The sequence below is a fragment of the Lepidochelys kempii genome, unplaced genomic scaffold, assembly GCF_965140285.1.
Source record: "Lepidochelys kempii isolate rLepKem1 unplaced genomic scaffold, rLepKem1.hap1 scaffold_29, whole genome shotgun sequence".
Taxonomy (NCBI): Eukaryota; Metazoa; Chordata; order Testudines; family Cheloniidae; genus Lepidochelys; species Lepidochelys kempii.
Genome location: NW_027621931.1, coordinates 857,364 through 880,375, shown reverse-complemented (window position 1 = coordinate 880,375; position 23,012 = coordinate 857,364). Strand labels below are relative to the sequence as shown.

Below are 23,012 nucleotides of genomic sequence, written 5' to 3'. Positions count from 1 at the left end.
ACAGGGAGAATAAAATCTGAAATCCTGCACAACAGAGCAGGAAGTTACACAGGCTTTTATATATATATATATTTTTAGCATACTTATTTAATAGCAAGCTGCTCCAAGTATTCATATAGCCAGCCAATTCAGTTCCCAGCTAGTTCCCTGATTTTTTGTATTATTTGTTAAACTATATATAAAGCAGCTTTATTTAGCATTGTTTTTTTATATTTTTTTTGTTTGGCCTTGCTTAGTTTCAGGCAGTCTGACTCTGCAACATACTGCTGCAGATTCTTAGCATAACTGCTGTGTGTGCCTCCAGGCGGGGGGGCCAAGGACACTTGGGCCTAGTATGCAGAGCTGCTGAGAGTGCCTCCAGGCAGGAGGCGGGGGGGCAAGGACACAGGGGCCTAGTGCGAGGGGGCTTCATCAACACTCCTGGTCTTCCATCCCCTCGAGTTACCTAGTGGCCATGCCCCAGTGTTCCCAACAACTCCCCCCTTTGAGAACATTTAACAGCCTTGGCTTTGAGTTTTTTTATTTGGGCTATTTATTTTTTTATAATATGATTTTGTATAAGCATTTTGTGATAGCTTTGAAGAGAATGATTTATTAATTTTTGCAAAAGGGCCCTGATATATGATATTGCACAGCATAATACTAGTAATACAAGCAATATAGGAAAGAGAAATTTTAATAGCAGGCTAAATAAACCACCAAGCCAAGATGACAAACTTTAGCCTGAAAACAAGGGTTATAACCAATTGTTTTTTGGGGCAGTATAGGCAACCTGTGCTTTGGCTTGGGCATGGGTTTTAGCCTGTATTATTTTTTTATAGATTTTATAATTGCTATTATTTATATATATATAATATTGGGGCCCGATGAGGGCATAAATTTTTTTTTGGGATGCTAAGAGATAGTTTAAAGCTAGCCTGTTTTGGAGGGAAAATGTTTTGAGCTGCTATATTTTTTTATTTAATGTTTTTATTGTTGATTTTAAATTATTAATTGAGTTTTTTAATTTTAAGGCTATTTTTTTAAGTATTATTTGCAGCTTTATAGTATAGGTCTCTGTGAGGGGAGGCTTCCCGCAGTGCAAAGCTGTAGCCAACTCTGGGGTGGATCCACGGTGGCCATTATTTGCTAGTGACAGAGTATGGAAATGTCTTACTTATTTTGGCCCTCCATGGCTTCCCTTCTCCTGTTAAAGAGGCGTCCCCCCGGGCTCCCCCTGCCTGTGTGACTGGCCAGCAGGGGGTGGTGATAACTTTCTATCCACTTGTCAGACACTGTGAGGGAACACTGTTGCTGGGGGGGGCAGGTGTCTGTGCGGGGAGATTGCAGTGGGAGCTGAAGGGGCATTGTGGTAGGGGGAGGCCTCTGGGTGGCTGGGCAGGGGGGGCCCTAGTCAGGTTGGTGGGTTCTGGAGGATTTGGGGTTTTGGGGGGTAGTTCTGATGTGCCCAGCCCTAAGGCTATGGGTCCTGGAGGTGGATATCGCTGGGGGCCTGTTGGCTGCAGACCAGTGGGGGTGGGGGTCTCTTGGGCAGGTGGGGCAGGGGATTAGATGCTGCCTGGTGCTGTGCCAGGGGCTCTGCCTGGGATTGCCCAGCTGGCTCCTGGGACCATTGCCATGCCCAGTGCACAGAGCTGTGGTGGGGCGGTCCCTGGCACAGAGTGAGGGGTCCTCCTGTAAAGCATCAGGGGGTCCTGCTGGGAGGAGGAGGGGGTCCCAGGCAAATGGCCTGGCAGATCCTGGTGGAGGGCAGGTTGGGGTCCTAGGCAGACAATGGGGAAATCCCAGGCAGGCAGTGAAGGACTATAAAATGACTCTACAGTAACAGCCCCCCACCCCATTTCTCCTGCCATCTGCAGGAGCAAATCCAGCCATGGGGGAGCAAACAACCCAGGAATGAGAGTTTCCGAGCAGACAGGCATGGAGAGGGCACAGGGAAAAGGAGATAGAGAGACTGACAGGGTCCGTGGGATAAAAGAGTTTTGAAAGAGATTTCCAGCTCTCTCATCTGCCCAGACAGATCTATTACTGCACTGTGGGGAGAATCACTTTCCTGTGGACGAGACGAGGATCAGAGAGAGGAAAACCCAGTTCCTGACTCCATGTCCCTCCTGCTGGGGTGTGGCTGTCATGGGGTCAGTGTCAGAGGGAATCCTCGAAAGGGACTCCTTTGGTTCTGCTTTTTTCTGGGATTGCGTTCAGAGACTTTGTTTTGGGATGCGGGAGGGAGAAAGGAGGTTAAAAGTGTGTCTGTGGGCCTAGCCTGGCAGGAGGGCCCAGGTCTCTGCTGTAATCCAGAGATTGAGCATTTTCTCAGCACGGCAGAATCTCGGATCTCGCTCTGCAGGGAAAGAGCCTGGGGGAAGCGTGATGTGAATTGAACTAATGTCCGTTCCTAAACTTCTACAACAGCCCTTCTTGCCCGGCCAGGTTGCAGAACGACGCTCATGTTTCTTTCCGGTTCATCCCGTCCTCCCATGGGACAAGGGAGCGACATGGCTGCAGAGGAGCCAGCTCAGGAAGGGATTATTGTGGGGGGTTCTGATCTGTTCCTGCAGGAGGGAGAGGGACAGGAAATACACGGGAGAGGGGAAGGTTTGCACCGTCTGGTTTGGAGGTTGGAGCAGGGCAGGAAATGCACAGGGTGGAGAAAGGGAGGAGGCCAGGGGGTGGCAGACCTGCTGGGAGTTGTTTAATAAGTGGCCTAGATTCTAGGAAGAGACCCATGAGGTTCGGAGGTGGAAATGCTCCAATCTGGTGAACAGAAAATAACCTACCTAGATGGGGCTGGGAAAAAGGACCAGACTCGTAGTGCTGGAGCCTGACCCAACTAACCAGCGGGTGCCTTGAAATACGAAGGGGGAAGCCACCAGTCAGGCTTAGGAGAGATTCCCCTGCCTCATATCCAGCTCTGGGAGTGGCTAAGTCATTATGCAAGGTAACCTATTTCCCCTTGTTTTTTCCTGCCCCCCACCCCCCCGACGTTCTTGTTAAACCCTGGATTTGTGCTGGAAATGGGCCACCTTGATTATCATACACATTGTAAGGAGAGTGATCACTTTAGATAAGCTATTACCAGCAGGAGAGTGGGGTGGGAGGAGGTATTTTTTTCATGATTTGTGTGTATATAAAAAGCTCTTCTACACTTTCCACAGTTTGCATCCGATGAAGTGAGCTGTAGCTCACGAAAGCTTATGCTAAAATAAATTGGATAGTTTCTAAGGTGCCACAAGTCCTCCTTTTCTTTTCACAAGGAGGAGGGTGTTGGGCTTCCTACAAGAGATCTCTCCCTAGACCCTGCTCGGGGCAACATCTCCGGTATCAGTCTGTGGCTAGTAGGTTTGTGATGGATCTGCTGGGAGAGAGGAGGGGTGTCTCTTCGCCCCCTCACCCTGGTGTTTCCTGGCTGCTCTGAGCGGGGTGGGGGTGGGACTCTGTTGACTGCGGTCCACCCAGAGTTTCCGTTTCATTGGCTCCTCTCCCCCACGAATAGTGGGGCTGTGAGTGGGGCAGCAGGTCCTGAGTGTGGGGCTCTGGCTCTTTCAGGGGACGGTGACCTTCGAGGAGGTGGCTGTGTATTTCACCAGGGAAGAGTGGGCTCTGCTGGACCCCGCTCAGAGAGCCCTCTACAGAGACGTCATGCAGGAGACCTATGAGAATGTGACCTCGCTGGGTAAGGATTCCTGTCCCCTCGGTTCTTGGAAGGGGAACTGAAGAGATGAGGTTCACGCCACCCCCACAATGCCACCTCTGCTCTGTCCTGTTCCAGCATCACCCCAGCATGCCAGTGACACACACACGACCAGAGACCCTCCCCTGCTGCTGAACGCTGTGGGAAGAGAGCACAGGAGCAGAATCGCACAGTGTCAAATATCTCCTGTTTGCACAAATAAAATGGGGGGTTAGGTCCAGCATAACGAACAGAAGCTTCCTACCCCTGGCCTTCTCTCAAACCCTGAGCCTTCTCCACCCAGACCAGAAAGTGCTTGGGGTGTAAGAAGCAGGCTGCTGGGGTCAGAGCGGCTGGTCCAGGGTTACTGATCACACAGACCTTGAATGCTGGCTGGGGGAATCCAGACAAGGGAGCTCCAGCAGCAGACCATTGAAACTCAGCCAGGATTACAGATGACACAACTCCTCACTGCTCCGGATTGCCCCGTGCATGGGACAATGGCCTCGGTTGCTGGTGAAAATCCTTGAGACCTGGAGAGTTGCTCCCCCCATCCCCATGTGCACTAACCACAATCTACCTTCTCTGCAGACTTGGTTTTTTGAGTCCCTCATTCCTGAAGTCACATGACCCCGATTCTTATTCTTATTTTTCACATTCTGCTTTTCTAGACTATTTAGAGTCTGTTGCTTCTGAATGATAGTTTCTAATTTCCCAGTGTTCTCCACAGCCAGGGATTTTCCTACTCCCTCCCATTGCACTGGACTCACTAGGTTCCCTGGTATTTCAGAATGGCCACACTGGGACAGACCAAAGGTCCATCTAGCTCAGTGTCCAGTCTTCCGACAGTGACCAGCGCCAGGTGTCCCAGAGGGAATGAACAGAACAGGGAATCATGAAGTGATTCATCTCCTGTCACCCATTCACAGCTTATGAAAAAGAGAAGTTAGGGACACCATCCCTGCCCATCCTGGCTAATAACCATTCACGGACCTGTCCTCAATAGATTTCTCATGGTGTTTTTTTTTTTTTGTAACCCTGTTATAATCTTGTCCTTCACAACGTCCTCTGGCAAGGAGTTCCCCAGGTTGACTGTGCATTGTGTGAAGAAATACTTCCTTTTGTTTCTTATAAACCTGCTGCCTATTAATTTGATTGGGTGATTCCTAGTCCTTGCGTTATGAGAAGGAGTAAATGACACGTCCTTATTTACTTTCTCCATGGCAGTTTTGATTTTATAGACCTCTCTCATATCCCCGCTTTGTCTCTTTTCCAAGCTGAATAGTCCCGGTCTTTTTAATCTTTCCCCGTACAGAAGAGTTTCATACCTGTAATCATTTGGCTTGCCCTTTTCTGAACCTTTTCCAATTCCAATATATCTTTTTTTGAGATGGGGCAACCACATCTGCAGGCAGTATTCGAGATGTGGGTGTACCATGGGTTTATATAGAGGCGATAGGATATTTTCTGTCTTCTTATCTATCCATTTCAGAATGATTCCCAACATTCTCTTTGCTTTTTGACTGCCGTGGCACACTGAGTTGATGTTTTCAGAGAACTGTGCCCAGTGACTCCAAGATCCCTCTGTTGAGTGGAAACAGCTCATTTAGAGCCCATCATTTTATATGTGTAGTTGGGATTATGTTTTCCAATGGGCTGCAATATGGTGCTATCCTGCTATCCTGTTCCCATTCTCATAAAAGAAGAAGAGCATCCAAATGCGTGTTTACCTTCATTCCCTCAGCGGTCCTCATGGGAATCCCTGATCGGTTCCAAAGTGTATTAAAACCTTTCTTAAAGGGTTACCTCCTGGTGGTTATCAGGTCCTGTGAGTTTGTAGCCCAGAAAGACCCCCCTCAGTCAGCTCAAACTCAGCTGTTTATCCCCCAAAAGTCTGTCGTCTTCAGTCTCCTGAATGAGGGTGACTCCCTTTCTGCATTGGGTAAAGCTTCAAAAGGTGGAGCTCTGCATAACCAGCCTTGAGATCTGGCATTCATCACCCCGTAGCGATACCAGCTTGCACAGGAAACCCATCCCGCAGCCCTTCCTGGTATCATGTGGCGCATCTCGGCATCATAGTCTGTGAAGAATTCATGCTTTCAAGGGCTGGCTTAGATCTACAGATAACAGTCATAATTAGGGCAAGAGTTTGCAGGCAATGAAAAGAGAGTAATTGACAAACGTGAGCAATATCTAATCCTTTAAAGCCTGAAAGTGCCTTGGGGGGAGGGGACAGGAGCCGGCTGTGTGGGGGCGGTGGGGCTCAGATACTGGGCATTGAGAGCCTAGAGCCAGCTGTGCGCTGGAGAGACGGGGCATGAACCAGCTGTGTACAGGGGAGATGAGCAGGGGAGAGGTGCTGTGGACACAGCCGCGAGCAGCTGTGAGTGCCGTCCTCTCTGCAGCATGATGAGAGAGCCTGGCATCCCACTGCCGATCCCAGACTTGTATGAGGAGGGAAGAAATTGGCAGCAAGTCTCAACCGCAGCCAGCCTGTGCCCTGGGGAGGAGACGGGTGTCTCCAGGGAGAAATCTGGGGGATTGTGACCCTGCATGCCCCACCCACCCTCTGATCAGCAATTCCGGATATTAACGGTGATTCCACAAACAAAGAGTAATTTTGGGAAAAAATGCAGTCCTAGCGACAATTTCCGGAAAACACTGGCCCTGGTTGGAACATTAAATCCGATAGTCTCAAGATCTAGGCCTGTGTTGATCAGATCTGCCACTCTGCCTTCACGGAGTTCACTCTGCTGGTGGGTTCTACCCCTTCCCCCATTCTGTGTCTGCCTTGTCTATTTAGATTGTAACTTCTTCAGGGCACGGGCCATCAACGCTTCTCGGTTTGTACTGTGCCTAGCAAAATGAGGACCCACTGTTAGTTGGCCCTTAGGCACTAAGGTAATGAATATGATTTATAATAATCATCTCCTGGCACTTTGAGCCAAGGAAGCCGGCCTTGGGACGTTACTACTTAAAAGTGAGCTGGGCTTAAAAGCATGGAATATTCTTTGTGACAAGTATCCCACAAATTCCACTGACCTCCCTTGTTTTCTTTGCCTTGAGCAGGGTTTCCAGTTTCCAGAACTGATGTGATCTCGCAGCTGGAACGAGGGGAGGAGCCGTGGGTCCCAGACCTTCATGGCTCTAAGAAAAAAGTGCTCCCGAGAGCTGCCTGCATAGGTGAGGCATTGGTTAAACCAACCCCAAAACTGTCGGTGAATACAGGAAACATTTGGGATGCCCTACAAAGACCTTGTGAGCTCTCCAAGTTCAGGATTGTTCCCTGCAGATGTAGAATCGTTAGGCAGAGGTCACTCATGGCTTCCCACCTATCCTGACTGACAACTGGCAGCAGGTCCCTCCCCAATCTCGATGTCCCCTGAGATTTCTTCTGACATACGGACCCAGAACTGATCCCTTCCTTTCTTTCCTCTGGGGAAGGTTGAAGGGAAAATCAGCTCCTGATAGGTTTGATCTGTCCTGTACACATTTTGGTTCCTTCATCCCTTTTTCCATTCTTCTCTCTGAGATTTCCTTTCTCTCTGGCGCAGGCAGAGACTTACGTCTGGATTCTCTCGGTCTCCCGTCAGGTGTTGGGATGGTGAGTGAAAACGAGGAGGAACCCCAGCAGGAAGATGCTGAGCGAGTAGAAGCCCATGGGATGTTGTCAGGAAGGTCCAAAGGGAATGATTCTGGGAGCTGTGCACGCCCAGAAAAAACAAAAGCCTGTGAGAGTCAGCAGAGGCCAGAGGAAAACTTCGGTAGCCAGTCAGACCTTATTACACGTGAGAGAATGAACTTGGAAGGAACACGCTACACATGCCTCGAGTGTGGGAAAAGCTTCAAAGGGAGCTCGGACCTTCTCACACATCAGAGAATCCACATGTGTGAGAAACCTTACGCATGCTGTGTGTGTGGGAAATGCTTCAAGCGGAGCTCGCATCTCATTGCACATAAGAGAATCCACATAGATGACAAACCTTATGGCTGCCCTGAGTGTGGGAAACACTTCAAGCAGAGCTCACACCTTATTACACATCGGAAAATCCACACGGGTGAGAAACCTTACGGATGCTCTGAGTGTGGGAAACGCTTCAATCGGAGCTCACACCTTATCACACATCGGCGAATCCATACGGGTGAGAAACCTTATGGATGCCGTGAGTGTGGCAAACACTTCAATCAAAACTCAGCCCTTACCACACATCAGCGAATCCACACAGGAGAGAGGCCCTACACGTGCTCTGAGTGTGGGAGAAGCTTCAATCAGCGCTCAACCCTTATTAGACATCAGAAAATCCACAAGGGAGTGATCTGTAACAAATGCCTTGACTAGGGCTGGCCAAAGGTATTTTTTTCTTTTAAATCACATTTGCTAATTCCCACTTAGTGATCTGTGCCCCATCTTCACCGTGGTTACTCAGCTCCCCCAGATGAGTTGCCTGCTCCTGCCTTTTGCAGCTCACCCTTCTTTGGGGTCAGTCCTGTGATGTTTTCTATCAACTCCTTTCCTTTTGGGTCAAAGGAGCGTGTGTCCCTCCAGCCAGGAATGTTCATCAGCTCCAGGTGGGGGAGAGAGGTTTGTTCCCAACAAGCTACACTGAGGCAAAAACTACCCATGCCTTACATCCACTAGGACTGTACATGGCGTTGGCTGCTCAAGTTAGTGATCTTGGTGTTAAAAGACAATTACAGTTGTCGTGCAGATGCAGCCGAGGTGCAGTGGTTGGCATTAGCTTTCCCCTTGACCTGACCTAAACTCCATCACATGTCCTAGTCTAAACAAAGCCTGAGCATCACAGTTATACTGTTCCCCCATTTAAAAACAATTGTTAGTCATCAAGTTCCCCCACCAGGATCATATTGTTTCATTCCCAGTTGTCACAGTTCAGAGCACTGTTGCTTCACGTTTTCCTGAAAGCAGATATTTTTCCTCCCGTTTTCCTCCCTTAAAATATATTGAAGTATAACAAAGAGCAGGAATAGGGAAGGGATAGGGAAAAATGTCTTTTCCCCTCTGTAACAACAGAAGAACATAGGGTAAATCAGAGGGATTCTCCATCACCATCTCTATCCCCCTGTTCTTCAATTGGTAAGGTCAATATTTCCCGAAGGGGCTGGGAAGAGGATTCTCTAGTAAATGATTTGGAACTAAGCAAAAGACCCATTCATTTGCCTCCCAAAGCAGTTGTGGCCCATGCCCTGCAGGAGGTTGCTCCTGAAGATCTTCCCTTCCTAATCAGGTGCATGTTGCCTCTTATTTGGGAAATGCAATCCCTTCCTAGGTAGAGATGGGAAAAATGGAAGTGACATTTCTGTTCAGCTCACTCCTGGGAGATGCTGTAAATGTGTAGGAACTGACATCCATGAGGAATGTGATAGAGCTGCAGAAAGACACCCATTTTGAGTAGATACCTGACATTTGGTGTCTTCGAGGGATTCTAAGGCGCACCTGAATTTAGTCCCTTATTTAAATCTGTTGCACCAGATTAAAGAAACAAAAGGGCATATTTGGGGGAGTTCTACCTCAGTATCGCTACTGGTATGTCGTGTGGTTGGTGAAGAATTCTACGCCAGAGCCGTGTAAAATTGCTACAACTAAGGTCAAAGATTTGACAAGAACTCAGGTAGAAATGAGAGGTATGAGTGGTTGATTTTCACCCCAGAGATGGACGCTATGGTGACCTGTGGCCAAGGTAAACTGTTTTTAGAATTGCTCACACTTCTAAAGGATGCCATGATGAAATTGGGAACAACTGTCTTTTACCATTTGGATCCCAAGTTTCCTGAAGCACAGAGAGAAACAGCTGATTCCTTCAGAGCCATGCCATGCCTATGGGTCCCAAACTGGCTGCCTTGCTGGACAAGAAGCACTTCTGTGTTGGTTAAATGATGGTAGCCAATGAGGGAATGTAACAGATTCCAAGTTCAGACTGCAGGATACATGAATGCTGAGTCCAGAGTCTGTGGTTTGGTCTCTTAGTTTTGCTCTTGAGTCTAATGCATGTGTCTCACTGTTCCGCCTCCTGCTACTCTGAAAGATTAGAAAGTGTGAAAGTAGAGCACAGGTGGTTTTTCTCATGATGCAGCCTTCCCACGTAGTGTGAGACCCCTTCCACCCACACTTCTGGGAGAAGACCCAGGGAGAAATGAACCCTCAGAAATGGAAGGCTCCTAGGTTATGGTCGAATGTGACTTCACACAGAGCTCACTGGGTGAAAATGGGAATTAAGAGAAAACTGCCCTAAAGGTTTATAGTTTGTAATCTTTGAAGAAATTGTTACCAGCAACAAGGAAATTGCACATGAAGTTTATTAGTGTAAGGTAAGAGGCTGATTCTGTGATCACTTTCAGTGTTACAGTATAATTCAGGTTTTCTTCTAGCCCCCTCCTACAAAATAGCAAATGGTGGCTAATCCTGCAATAAAAACCTGACTCCAAAGGAATCAGGTTTGGGGGAAAATGTGAGAGAAATAGCATGTACGAGAGTAGAGACCCAGTATAGACTGGAATGATTTCTGTTTCAAATGGAATTTATTTGGTAAATTTTAAAATAAATCTTCTGTTGGGAGGAAAACTACTTGAGAGAAGATGTGGAACCTTTTCCCCAGTGAGAGGGAAAGAGCCAGAGAGTTCCCCAGGGCTCTTGTTCGCAAAGCAAAGATGTCACATTAGGCAGGAGATGTCAAGATCTACAATGGTGATGGGCGAGTGATGGGAGCTTTTCTGGGTGGTTGTTGTTTGGTTGTTTTTTTCCATGTAAGTTTTGTTTTGTTTTTGCAACTAGTTCTTTTTATAGCTGCTGAGCCCCCTTGTCCTTTTGAGCACAGCTCTTTAACCCTCAGGCCTGGCTCTGGAAACCTCAGAACCGGCTTTGCGTTTTTTTTTTTCATGTTTGCTATCTTTGGAGTTCGCACATCCACACGACATGCGGTTCACAGCAACGGATACTTTGAGAAACCTGCTGGGTGAAGCAGGCCTTTTCCAAACTGACATTGGCCCAAATTCTGCCTCAATTCAGCTGGATTGGGACACGTCTGTGTCAAAGGAGTGGTTCACACCTGATTTGCCCAGAGACCTCAGAGGAGGGGTAGTTAGATATAGGATAAGTAGGAATCGACAACAATTAAGTTAAATATAAAGGTGAAAGACCCTCACCTTGCAGGTCAACAAGCCTGTTCTCTTCTTTCCCTCCAATGCATCTGGCACTGGTCGCTCTCAGGTAGCACACTGGGCTTGACGGACCATTGGTCTGACCCAGTCTATGACCTGTCGTGCGTTCTTATGGAAGTCCTCTGCGAGCTTGTCTACACGGGCAAGTTTCTGCACAGGAAAGCAGCTTTCTGCGGTGTAACTCCCGAGGTGCGCACTCAGATTTCGTGATGCATGATAGGAAGGGGCCATGACAGGGACACACTGCCGTGCGGGGTCAAAATGAAGGAGCTGTGACATGCCTACCACAAGGTGCAGGAGGCAAACTGCTGCTCCATATTGGGGGCTAACTAACCCCAGCATCACGGCAAGAATCTACCTAGCAGCTGGAGAAAAAATATGAATGAGAGTCAAAGACACCTCCACGTGGCCTGTCTCTTCCCCAATCTCAACACCTGGAAGATTGTCTGGAAGACTCAGAATTTGAACTGCAGAGATTGGTCTCAGGCTGAGAGGGAATTCAGTCTGTGTATTAAGAACTCAACATGGCCTGGAGCAAGCAGTGAGTGAGAAAAGCTGTTTGATCCAATTCTTGCTTAGTATATTCAAATTAGAGTTTAGACTGGGAGTCTGTTTTCATTTGTTATGTAACCACTTTTGACCTCTGTGACCAATACTTATACTCAGTTAAAATCTAACTTTCTGGAGTTAATAAACTTATTTTACTATTTTATACTTACTCCTGAGTTTGTCCAAAGTGCTTGGGAAAGTTGCTCACATGACAAAGGCTGGTGCATGTCCCCTTTATTTTTGATGAAGTGGCGAACTAATTAATGAGCTTACACTTTTCAAGAGAAGGACTGAGACGATCGCATTCTGACCTTTTACTGACACTTCTTTAATAACTAAAAAAAAAGAACAGGAGGACTTGTGGCACCTTAGAGGCTAACTGATTTATTTGAGCACTGTCCAGTTTTGGGCCCCACACTTCAAGAAGGATGTGGATAAATTGGAGAGAGTCCAGCAAAGGGCAACAAAAATGATTAGGGGACTGGAACACATGAGTTATGAGGAGAGGCTGAGGGAACTGGGATTGTTTAGTCTACGGAAGAGAAGAATGAAGGGGGATTTGATAGCTGCTTTTAACTACCTGAAAGGTGGATCCAAAGAGGATGGATCTAGACTATTCTCAGTGATAGCAGATGACAGGACAAGGAGGAATGGTCTCAAGTTGCAGTGGGGGAGATTTAGGTTGGATATTAGGAAAAACCTTTTCACTAGGAGGGTGGTGAAACACTGGAATGCATTACCTAGGGAAGTGGTGGAATCCCCTTTCTTAGAAGTTTCTAAGGACAGGCTTGACAAAGCCCTGGCTGGGATGATTTAGTTGGGGTTGGTCCTGCTTTGGGCAGGGGGTAGGACTAGATTCCTCCTGAGGACCCTTCCAACCCTGATCTTCTATGATTCGATGACCCTCCTCCAGGAGTGACAGAGCCTGGCATGTGCTGGAAGAAGCGGGGAGCTCTGGTGCCCACAGATCTGTCCTGGCAGCTTTCTCAGCAGCAAAGAAATCAATTCTCCCTGCCCCTGAGCAACCCACCCACAGCTAATGGCAGCATTGGTGGGGGGTCCCAAGCTTTGCACCAACGTCCACATTTCAGACCTTCCTCTCATGGCACTTTCCATGTGAATTAGGACAAGCAAGCTGGGGAAGCTCCATGGGGTAATAGAAACCAGGGCTGCAGGGAAAGCTTGAACTCACAACCCCAGCAATATTGCCCTTTGCACTAACCACTTGCACCCCTGCAGGGACTCCTTGGACAGCGCTGGGAAGTCGGCCGTGATCCGTCTCTGTGGTTCGCACCTTTGCCTGGCAATTGAAAGGCTGCCGGTTCAAACCTCACTCAAGCTGTGGCTTTCCAGCAATGAGACTCCAGTCCATTTTAACAGGAAGAAAATCTCCTCTATTCTGGTTTAGCCCCATTTGACTCCTTCTGCCCGTCTTCTTCCTCCCCCATCGGTCCCTTTCCTTCCCCATTGGGGCCATGCAGAGGGGAGCCCCAGTCAGTCTCTGGCACCGAGAGGCTGTATCCCATAAGGGGAGGGAGGGGTCGCTGTAAAGCATTGATAATGGGTGGGGGAGGGGTGTGCGTGGTTAGGGGGAGAAAGTCTGGAGAACTGACAGTGGGGCCCAGAGAGATTCCCCCACAGACTGGGGAGATCCCCTGCTGCCCACCATCACCCAGCTCTGGGAAGAACAACTTGGGATTGCTTGGGGAACCCACCTTTAAAAACACAAGTGTTCCATGCTAGTTACATTTTAATAAGACCAAAGCCGCCTCAAACCCAGTGTCACAGTCACTGGGACGACTTTGTCCTGACATTTTACCGGCCGCAGCCACAAAGCGAGTCAAATTACGGCTCCCGTTCGGCGTCAAGGCTCACAGACGAACCCAGAGGCTTTTCCTTCCTCAGGTTCTGCCGTCATTTCAGTGCTGGCCTGTTCCAAGATTCATCGTTGTGCAAAGCAGCGTCAGGCCCTGAAACTGGACGAGCCCAGAGCAGAGGCTGCCTTCATTTAACCCTCCAAAAACCAACCCGCCGAAACGTGGATTAGCACCCATGCTCCTCCAGCCGCAGGGGAGGCGCCTCATCTGGGCCCCTGGTGCCCATGCTCCAGCAACATAAGACCACAGGGGCCTGGCTCCACCCAAGTCCGGGGGCCGGTGTCTCCCCCAGCCCCACCTGCTGCCCCCGGGCAATTTAAAAGGGCCCGGAAACCCCCACCGCCATCACCGGCAGCACAAGGGGGCTAAGGCGGCTTCCTGCCCACCCTCGCTCCGTGTAACCCTTCTGCCCGTCAGAGTTGGCAGCAACAAGGACCGGGTTCAATATCTAGGGGATCCATTCCAATAACACAATGCAAACCGGCTCGAGCCCCGACCCAGTCACCTGGGACAAATATGTACCACCCCCGCTGGGCACCTCCCAGAGGCAATCCTTCCCCTCTCGTAAGCACCTAGTCTGAGTGTAGCAAAAAGCCTTTTAATAACAGAGAGAAACAATGTGGCATTATGTTGGGGAAACAGCACCAACAGGATTCATAACACAACTCACAAGCAAAAAAAAAACCCACCCCAAGCAAATTGGGGTATGCCCTTTCCCTTTGGTTCTTGAGTCCAGCAACCCCAAATCACCCAAAGTCCCAAAAGTCCAATGACCCAAAAGTCTCTGTCCCTGGTCAGGGCAGCCCCAAAGTTCAAAAGTTTATCTGCAGAGCTTTACCTCCCAACCTGGGTGGAGATGGGGGCGGGGGTAAAAGGCACCTTACATGATCTGAAGCTGACCGCCCCACAGCTCCATAGGCCTCCACTCCACCAGCCGCCCCACGAACGGCTTCACTCAGCTCCGCTCCGCAGCCCACCAGCAGCTCCCGCCGTCCCACGAACTGCTCCACCAGCCTGTCCACGAGGCACTCCAGCCGTCCCGCAAACTTCTCCACAATAGATCTTCAGGCTCCCCCACTACTGAACACAACGCTCAGTGATTTCGGCTCTTACTCAGTTCAGCTCTTTGGTGAAGTCAGCTTGTAGTAGGGGAGCCTCAGTGCTGGGACACCATAAGCCCAAAATGAGCTTCACAGCCTGTAACTAGAGTCCTAACGGAATCAAAATTAGCTCTGAGATTCCACAGTGGAGAGAAAAGGAAGAGCAATTAGCATGTAAGGCCATCACCAAGGGACCCATGGCACCAAGTATTAATACTTACCCCCAACCTCTCTCAATTCACAGCGTTTTGGAACCCATGACCCTTGCCTAGCGAGTGCTACTTAGTTGATGGTGAGTCCCTCCATCATAACAAAAGGCCAAGTACAGTTCCCAGCACAGTTCCCATAATCAGGGTAATAACAATTTATTCTTCCTGCCCCAATAACAGAGACACTGGGGATCCCACAGCAGCCAAAGTGAGCATTTGGGCAGCTATGGCCTCGTTCTAGGCGGGGTGGGTGTGCCTATGCAAATGAGATCGGCCCCTGAAGTTCTTTTCCACAACTTGCCAGACCTCACCACCAGATGTCAGGGTGAGGCTCACCCTGACACTGCTTACACTCCGTGTGGCCTGCCAGTCTCGGAAGCGGCTGGCGCGTCCCTGCAGCCCCGGGGGTGGGGGGATCTCCACACGCTGCCCCTGCCCCGAGGGCCGACTCTGCCATCTGTGGCAATGGGAGCTGCTGGGGTGGTGTCCGTGGGCAGCGATGGGCAGAGACCCCCCACCTAGGAGCTGCTGCCAGAGGGGGGTGTGGGTCGCTTTTGGGAGATCCCTGAGGTAAGAGCTGCACCCTCATTCTCTCCCGCACCCCAAGCCCCAGCCCAGACCCCAACCCCCTGCACCCAAACTCCCTCCCAGAGTCCACCCCCTGCACTCCCTCCTCCACCCTACCCCCATGCCCTAGCCCAGAGCCCACACCCCACACCCAAACTTCCTCCCAGAGCCTGCGCCCGCACCCCCTCCTGCACCCCAACCCCCAACCCCAACCCAGATCCCGCACCCAAAGTTCCTCCCACAGGCCTCCCCCCACACCTGCTCTCACACCCCAACCCTCTTCCCCAGTCCAGAGCCCACCCCCTGCACCCAACTCCCTCCCAGAGCCCGACCTGCACCCTCTCCTGCACCCCAACCCCCTCCCCCAGCCCAGAGCCCACACCTGAACTCCCTCCCAGAACCTGGCCACCCCACCCATTCCTGCACCCAATGCCCTGCCCCAGCCAAGACCCCACACCTGCACCCAAACTGCCTCCCAGAGCCTGTACCCCTCACCCCCTCCCACACCCTAACCCCCTGCCCCAGCCCAGAGCCCACACCACACATCCAATTCCCTCCCAGAGCCTGCCCCCACACCTGCTCCTGCACCCCAACCCCCTGCCCCAGCCCAGACCCCGCACCCTTCATTCCCTCCTGCACCCCAACACCCTGCCGCAACCCACAGCCCACACCCAAACTCCCTCCCAGAGCCCAACCCCTTTCCCTCTCCCTCCCATACCCAAACTCCCAGAGCCTTAGGCAGATGTGGGGGGAGGTGGACGGGGAGGCAGGACTTGGTCCCATTCTGGAAACCACCAAAAATTGTAGAAACCTGCCGCCCCTGTCCAGCCCAACCTTCTGCGGGTGCCCCTCAGGCCCCACCCGTGCAGGGTTTGAAGCTTGCATTGCTTAAATTCCAGGACGCTGGGGGACTTCAGCTCCCCTTTGTCCAGCGGGAACCTTCAGCCCACTCCCAACCAGATTCTTGTCCATGGGATGACTGTCGGGGGGCTGGGCCCCTCTTTGTCTTTTCTCTCTGGGACAGGCCAGGGTACCTAGAACTGGGGTATCTGAGCACCCAGGACCTTCTATGGAGATGCCCTTCCCCTTCCCCTTCCCCTTCTGTGGTCCCATCTGTCATTGACTCCAGCCTGTTTTCTATCCATCATCAGCACCATCCCAAGCCAGCTGCACCCGCCTCAAAAAGACAGTGTCCCCTGATGGGTGTAAATCATAGAATCATAGAATATCCTCATTTACACATTTCTTTGGCAGTCATGACAGGAGACAAAGGGTTTCTATTCCCAACTTGAAGGCAAGGAGTGCATTAGGGGCAACTCCAAGGGAAAGACTATTGATGGAGATCTCAATCTAAATTCTACATGAGTTTTGTTATCTTCCCTTTTGGTTCTATCCCTGGAAATTCCCCCCGACTAGTCTGCTGAAAGATAAAATCATCTAAATCTGCCTCCAAAGAACCTGACCGGCTGAAGCAGGAGGAGACCTGAGAGATGGCCACTTTCAAATCAAAAGGGAACGCTGAGACCTGCCTGTTGCCACACCCGCCCCCACCCGTCCCGAGGAGAAGGAGGCACCGACCTGTCGTGTGCGATCTAATGAGCAGGGAAAGAATCTGGGAATTACCTTCTGTAAAAACTCATCCTTTTGTTCCTCAAACACCTGTGGAAATAGCTGATTCAAGAAGTTGTTGACAGAGGGATGGTCCGCGTCTCTCAGCAGCTCCTTGGGTCACCAGCCGTTGTCAACCAAGCCAGTTGGCAGACTGACGGCAGGGCAAGAATGCTGACGCCCAACACTCTTTGCTGTTGGCCTCCGTGATATCACAATCAACTTGTGCGTAAACACACACAGACCCCACCCAGAGAGACACACCCCCACTGAGCAACTCCCCACTCTCCCTCCCAGCACTTCCTGCCCACCGCAGAACAGCTGTTTCATGGAATTGAGGATGCTCCGGGAGGGTCGGTTCGGGGCGGGGACATGGCATACGTGGGGCAGTGCATGGGATTCTTCTCTCCTCAGTGCAGGGCTCAGCACTTGTCCTTGCTGAACCTCATCAGATTTCTTTTGGCCCAATCCTCTAATTGGTCTGGGTCACTCTGAACCCTATCCCGACCCTCCAGCGTATCTCCCTCTCCCCCCAGCTTAGTGTCATCTGCGAACTTGCTGAGGGTGCAATCCATCCCATCCTCCAGATCATGCACAAAGATGGTGAAGAAAACCGGCCCCAGAGTGACCCGTGGGGAAGCGGGGGAGGGGGTGGAGGAGAGGAGGCAGACGGTGAGTGGCAGGGACCCCACAGAGGGGGGTGCAGTGGAGGAGAGGGGGAAATCATCCAGGCAGCGGTGGGCAGTGTGGGCTGGGAGAAGGGGTGAGGCAGATACAGGAAGAGATGGAGCACAGGCGGGGCACTGGGGCCCAGGCACCCGGGGTCTGGTCATTGTTGGCACCAAGAGAGGAGAGAGACAGAGACAGAATGTGTGTGTTGGCCAACATACTAGAGGAGAGAGACAGAAAAACATGGTAGGATAGCAAGCAACTCACCTCCTGGAGTCATCTGTGATGAAGCAGGACTTCATGTTTCCTCTGAATCGTGTGGGGGTGCCTCAGTTTCCCGTATGCAGTTCTTAAGGATCTAGGGGGTGGGGTAAGGGTGTATGATCGTTGCAGAGCTCTGGAGGGCAGGTGTGTGCAGGGGTCTGGACACAGAGAATGGCCGACACCCTCTTTCCTGGCACCTGATGCCCTGGGCCCTTCCCCCCTGCGAGGTGAGAGCTAAAGGGTTGGAGAACAAAGGAATCGGGTGCCCTCCTGGCCGGGGACAGGGACAAAGCCCAGAGGAGGAGGGGCTGGGGGGAGTTTCAGTTGGGGGCTGGCTGGAGACATGGAGTGAAGGGCAGACGGGGTTGTCTGGCTCACTGCCCCCCCCCCAAAATGGACCCGGCTGAGGGGTCCTGTTCTCTGCACCTACAAGCTCTGTGTTAGACCATGTCCCTGTCGTCTAATAAACCTCTGTTTTCCTGGCTGGCTGAGAGTCCCGTCTGACTGCGGAGTTGGGGGGCAGGACCCTCTGCCCCCCCCAGGACCCCGCCTGGGCGGACTGGCTGTGGGAAGCGCAGGGAGGGGCAGAGGAGGCTGAAGGCTCCAAGGTCAGAGCCAGGAAGGTGGAGCCGGGGGAGCTGTGTGTCCTGCAGACAGGCTGCTCCCCGAGAGGAGACTTCCCCAGAGTCCTGCCTGGCTTCCTGGGGAGCAGTCCCAGAGCATCGCCCGGGGACCCCGGGACATCCTCCTCCTCGATGAAACCTTCTGCCGTGTGACGTGTTGTGTGTGTCGTGTTGCATGTGTCGTGTGACGTGTTGTGTGTGTGACTTGTGTGTCGTTTTGTGTGTGGGAGACGTGTTTATGTGTGCATGTTGTGGTCCATGTTGAGTGTGTGTGTGCCATGTTGTATGCCGTGTTGTGTGCGTGTGACGGTGTGTGCCGTGTTGTGTGCTGTTTTGTGGGCATGTTGTGTGTGTCGGTGTCATGTGCTGTGTGAGATTTTTGTGTCTCCTGTCGTGTGCCGTTTTGTGTGTTGTGTATCGGTGTCGTGTTGTCCGTGTGTGTGTCGTGTTGTGTGTGGGTGTGTGATATTTTGTGTGCGATGTTTTGTGCATCATGTTGTGCGTGTGTCACGTGTGCTGTTTTGTGTGTCATGTGAGGTGTTGTGTGTTGTATTGTGTGTGGGTTTCGGTGTCATGTGTGATTTCTGTGTCACGTTGTCTGCCGTTTTGTGCCTCATCTCGTGTGTGTGTGTTTATGTGTCGGTGTCGTGATTTGTGTGTGATTTTTGTGTGTCGTGTTGTGTGCTGTTTTGTGTGTCATTTTATTTGTGTGTCATGTTGTTTGTGTGTGTCGGTGTCCTGTGCTGTGTGTGTGTGAGAGACGTGTTTCTGTATGTGTGACGTGTTCTCTCTGGGTGTGTCGGTGTCGTGTTGTGTGTGATGTGTGTGAGTGTCGTCTGTCGTGTTTTGTGTGTGTGATGTTTTGTGTGTGATGTGTGTGTTGTCTTGGGTGGCCACACAGGGGAAGACACAAAGCATTCCCCTCCTGGAGGAAGAGTGACACAACGTGGCCACTCAGGAGTAACACACAAACAATCCCCCCTCCCCCCCCCCGGAGCAACAGTGATGTGTGTGGCCAACTCAGGTCATGCACAAACCATTTCCCTCACGGAGCAACAGTGTCCCCTTGTGGCCCCTCAGGGTACTGCACAAACCATTTCCATCATGGAGCAACAGTGACACCAGGTGGCCAATCCAGATAATGCACAAACCATTTCCCGCACAGAGCATCGGTGACAGTGGACAGGTTTCAGAGTAACAGCCGTGTTAGTCTGTATTCGCAAAAAGAAAAGGAGGACTTGTGGCACCTTAGAGACTAACCAATTTATTTGAGCATGAGTTTTCGTGAGCTACAGCTCACTTCATCGGATGCATACCGTGGAAACTGCAGCAGACATTATATACACACAGAGAACATGAAACAATACCTCCCCCCACCCCACTCTCCTGCTGGTAATAGCTTATCTAAAGTGATCATCAAGTTGGGCCATTTCCAGCACAAATCCAGGTTTTCTCACCCTCCACCCCCCAAACACAAACTCACTCTCCTGCTGGTAACAGCTTATCTAAAGTGATCACTCTCCTTACAATGTGAATGATAATGAAGGTGGGCCATTTCCAGCACAAATCCAGGTTTTCTCACCCCCCCCCCCCCCATGCCCATACACACACAAACTCACTTTCCTGCTGGCAATAGCTCATCCAAACTGACCACTCTCCAAGTTTAAATCCAAGTTTAACAAGAACGTCTGGGCGGGCGGGGGAGGGTAGGAAAAAACAAGGGGAAATAGGCTACCTTGCATAATGACTTAGCCACTCCCAGTCTCTATTTAAGCCTAAATTAATAGTATCCAATTTGCAAATGAATTCCAATTCAGCAGTTTCTCGCTGGAGTCTGGATTTGAAGTTTTTTTGTTTTAAGATAGTGACCTTCATGTCTTTGATTGCGTGACCAGAGAGATGGAAGTGTTCTCCGACTGGTTTATGAATGTTATAATTCTTGACGTCTGATTTGTGTCCATTTACTCTTTTACGTAGAGACTGTCCAGTTTGACCAATGTACATGGCAGAGGGGCATTGCTGGCACATGATGGCATATATCACATTGGTGGATGTGCAGGTGAACGAGCCTCTGATAGTGTGGCTGATGTGATTAGGCCCTGTGAAGGTGTCCCCTGAATAGATATGTGGGCACAGTTGGCAACGGGCATTGTTGCAAGGATAAGTTCCTGGGTTAGTGGTTCTGTTGTGTGGTATGTGGTTGTTGGTGAGTATTTGCTTCAGGTTGCGGGGCTGTCTGTAGGTGGTCACTGTTACGAATTAGACCCGACAGGTCATGCACAGGAACTTCTGCGAATTATACCCGATTGGTCCCGCACAGTTCGAGTCTAGGCTGAGGCACACGAACGAAGTCCACAACGGCAGGGTTCCCAAAAATACTCAGTTTATTACGCTCGAGCGTGGTGCCGCCCTGCTCATCAGGAGGGGACCCCGCAGGCAGGTTATACAGAGATTATAGACCTTTTAGCAAGGCACGTTGCCCTCGTGCATCGGAAACCTTAGCCAAGAGACAAACCCTTCCCTTAGCTACCACCTATCCCGGCTAGGTACATTCCCCGTGCTAGACCGTGACTTCAGCTACATTACATGGTCCTAAAGCAATGCACCAGGAACTTTTCTCATCAGGATGGGAGGCCCACAGCAAGGCCAGGAGGCAGGGAGTTAGGAACAGACAAAGAACAGAAACCGGGAGATAAAACAGGCTGGAGACAAGGGCTGGGGGGGGGGGGAGGATTTTCACAGGAATGCAGTATCTAAGAAACACTCCTCCTGGTGCATGGTGTGCTTGCTTTTAGACAATGGTGGGCCCCAAACCAAAATGGAGTCACACGTGCTAACTTTTCCTTCACACCACTCAGGGTCATGCACCAACAATTTCCCTCGTGGAGCAACAGTGACACTGGGTGGCTAATCCAGGTACTGCACAAAGCATTTCCCTCCTGGAGCAACAGTGACACTCGGTGGCCACTCAGGGTAATGCACAAATAATTTCCCTAACGGAGCAACAGTGACACCGGGTGGCCAGTCAGTGTAATGCACAAATCATTTCCCTCCTGGCTCAACAGTGACAGTGGGTGGCCAATTCAGGTCATGCTCAAATCATTTCCCTCATGGAGCAAGAGTGACACCGGGCGGCCCCTTGGAGTAACACACAAATCATTTCCTCCCGGAGCACCCGTTGCACAAACTGAGTTTAATAATAATAATAAACAACAAATAGTTTCACTAGAAAAGGCAGATTTTCAGTGATTATAAGGGATAGCAAACAGAAGAAGGCAGATTGCTAAGCAAATACAAATACACACACATACTAAGCCTAAGATCTTAAAGAGACTGGATTCAAGAAGTCATTTCCCATCCTAAAGGTCTTTTGGCAACTTGAAGAGTTTCTGTAGCTTAGACTTCCCGTTGTTTCTCTTTACAGACTAGACTCCTGTCTTAGTCTGGACTCCCCCTTCTCATTCCCTTTGTCTCTTCAGGTACTTTCAGCAGCCTTTCTACTGCCCTGCATGATCTTCGTCCGCTCCGACGTCTCCATGGCTTCCGAGACCTCACCTGTGGGAATGCACACCTACCCGTGTCCTACAAAGGGACACGGCACCAGGAGAGCAGAGGAGAGAGAGCGAGTTGGCGAACACACGAGAAGACGGCGAGTGCGGACGAGGAACTGGCAGCGCCGACCTGGCAGCCGGGTCTGCAGCGGGCAGAGAGCGGAGGCCTGGTTCCGCCTCCTTGGAAAGAGGCCCAAGCGGCTCAGGCCCCTCCTGCCGCGTTCCCCTCCGGCGAGAGCTCCGGCACCATTCCTCGCCAGAGCCGCTGCGAGAGCCGAGCCGGAGCCCTCGCTCCACAGCGCTCGACGGGGGCTGGGAATCTCGCCCTCGGCCCTGCCGCCCTCTTCCCTCCCGCCCACACCGGCCCCACGCGCCGCCCAGAGACCGAGTTCCCCCGACCGTCCCCGCTCCGCTCTCGCCCCCGCGGGGGGTCGTCTCCGGGGTGTGATTTCGGTGTCGTGTCCTCTGCCGTCTTGTGTGTGTGTGACGTGTCGTATGTCGTGTCGTGGGCGTGTGAGATGTCGTGTGTCAGCAGGTGTCGGCGAGTGTGTGTGTGTGGGTGTGGGCGTATGTTGTGTGTGTGTGGGCGTGTGTGGGTGTCTGTGAGAGACGTCGTGTGTTTGTGTGAGACGTCGTGTGTGAGATGTCATGTGTTGGGTGTGTGTGTGTGTGAGAGGCCGTGTGTTGTGTGTGTGTCAGTCGTCTTGTGTGGTGTGTGTTGGTGTTGTGTGTGCGTGAGACGTTGTGTGTCGTGTGTGTGTGTCGGTGTCGTGTGTGAGAGACGTCGTATGTCGGCATGTGAGAGACATTGTGTGTGTCCACGTGTGTGCGACATCATGTGTCGTGTGTGTGGGCGTGTGTTGTGTGTGTGTTGGCGTGTGTGAGAGACGTGTTTGTGTGTGTGAGATATTGTGTGTCATGTGGTGTCGTGTGTGTGTGTGAGATGTGGTTTTGTGTGTGTTGTCTTGAGTGTTTTGTTGGTGTGTGTCGTGTTGTGCGCGCGTGAGACGTGTTATGCGTGTGCAATGTGCAGTGTTCGCCTGACGTGCTGTTTATGTGCGAAGCGCACTGTGTTGTGTGTGCGACGTGTGACGTCCTGTCTACAACATGCGGCAGGCTGTGTGCGATGTGTTGTGAGTATAACATGAA

The 23,012-nt window shown here is 51.0% G+C and overlaps 1 protein-coding gene across 1 annotated transcript in view; it reads left to right on the top strand.

The window, feature by feature from the left end:
- Nucleotides 1-2,477: 2,477 nt before the first annotated feature.
- LOC144930027 (uncharacterized) overlaps nt 2,478-23,012 on the top strand; it is a 63,544-nt gene continuing 43,009 nt past the window's right edge. Inside the window, exons 1-4 of the mRNA XM_078851066.1 lie at nt 2,478-2,531; nt 3,547-3,673; nt 6,740-6,853; nt 7,264-7,962. Of these exons, the coding sequence (XP_078707192.1) occupies nt 2,478-2,531; nt 3,547-3,673; nt 6,740-6,853; nt 7,264-7,962 (994 nt within the window). The remainder of the gene's footprint in view (nt 2,532-3,546; nt 3,674-6,739; nt 6,854-7,263; nt 7,963-23,012) is intronic.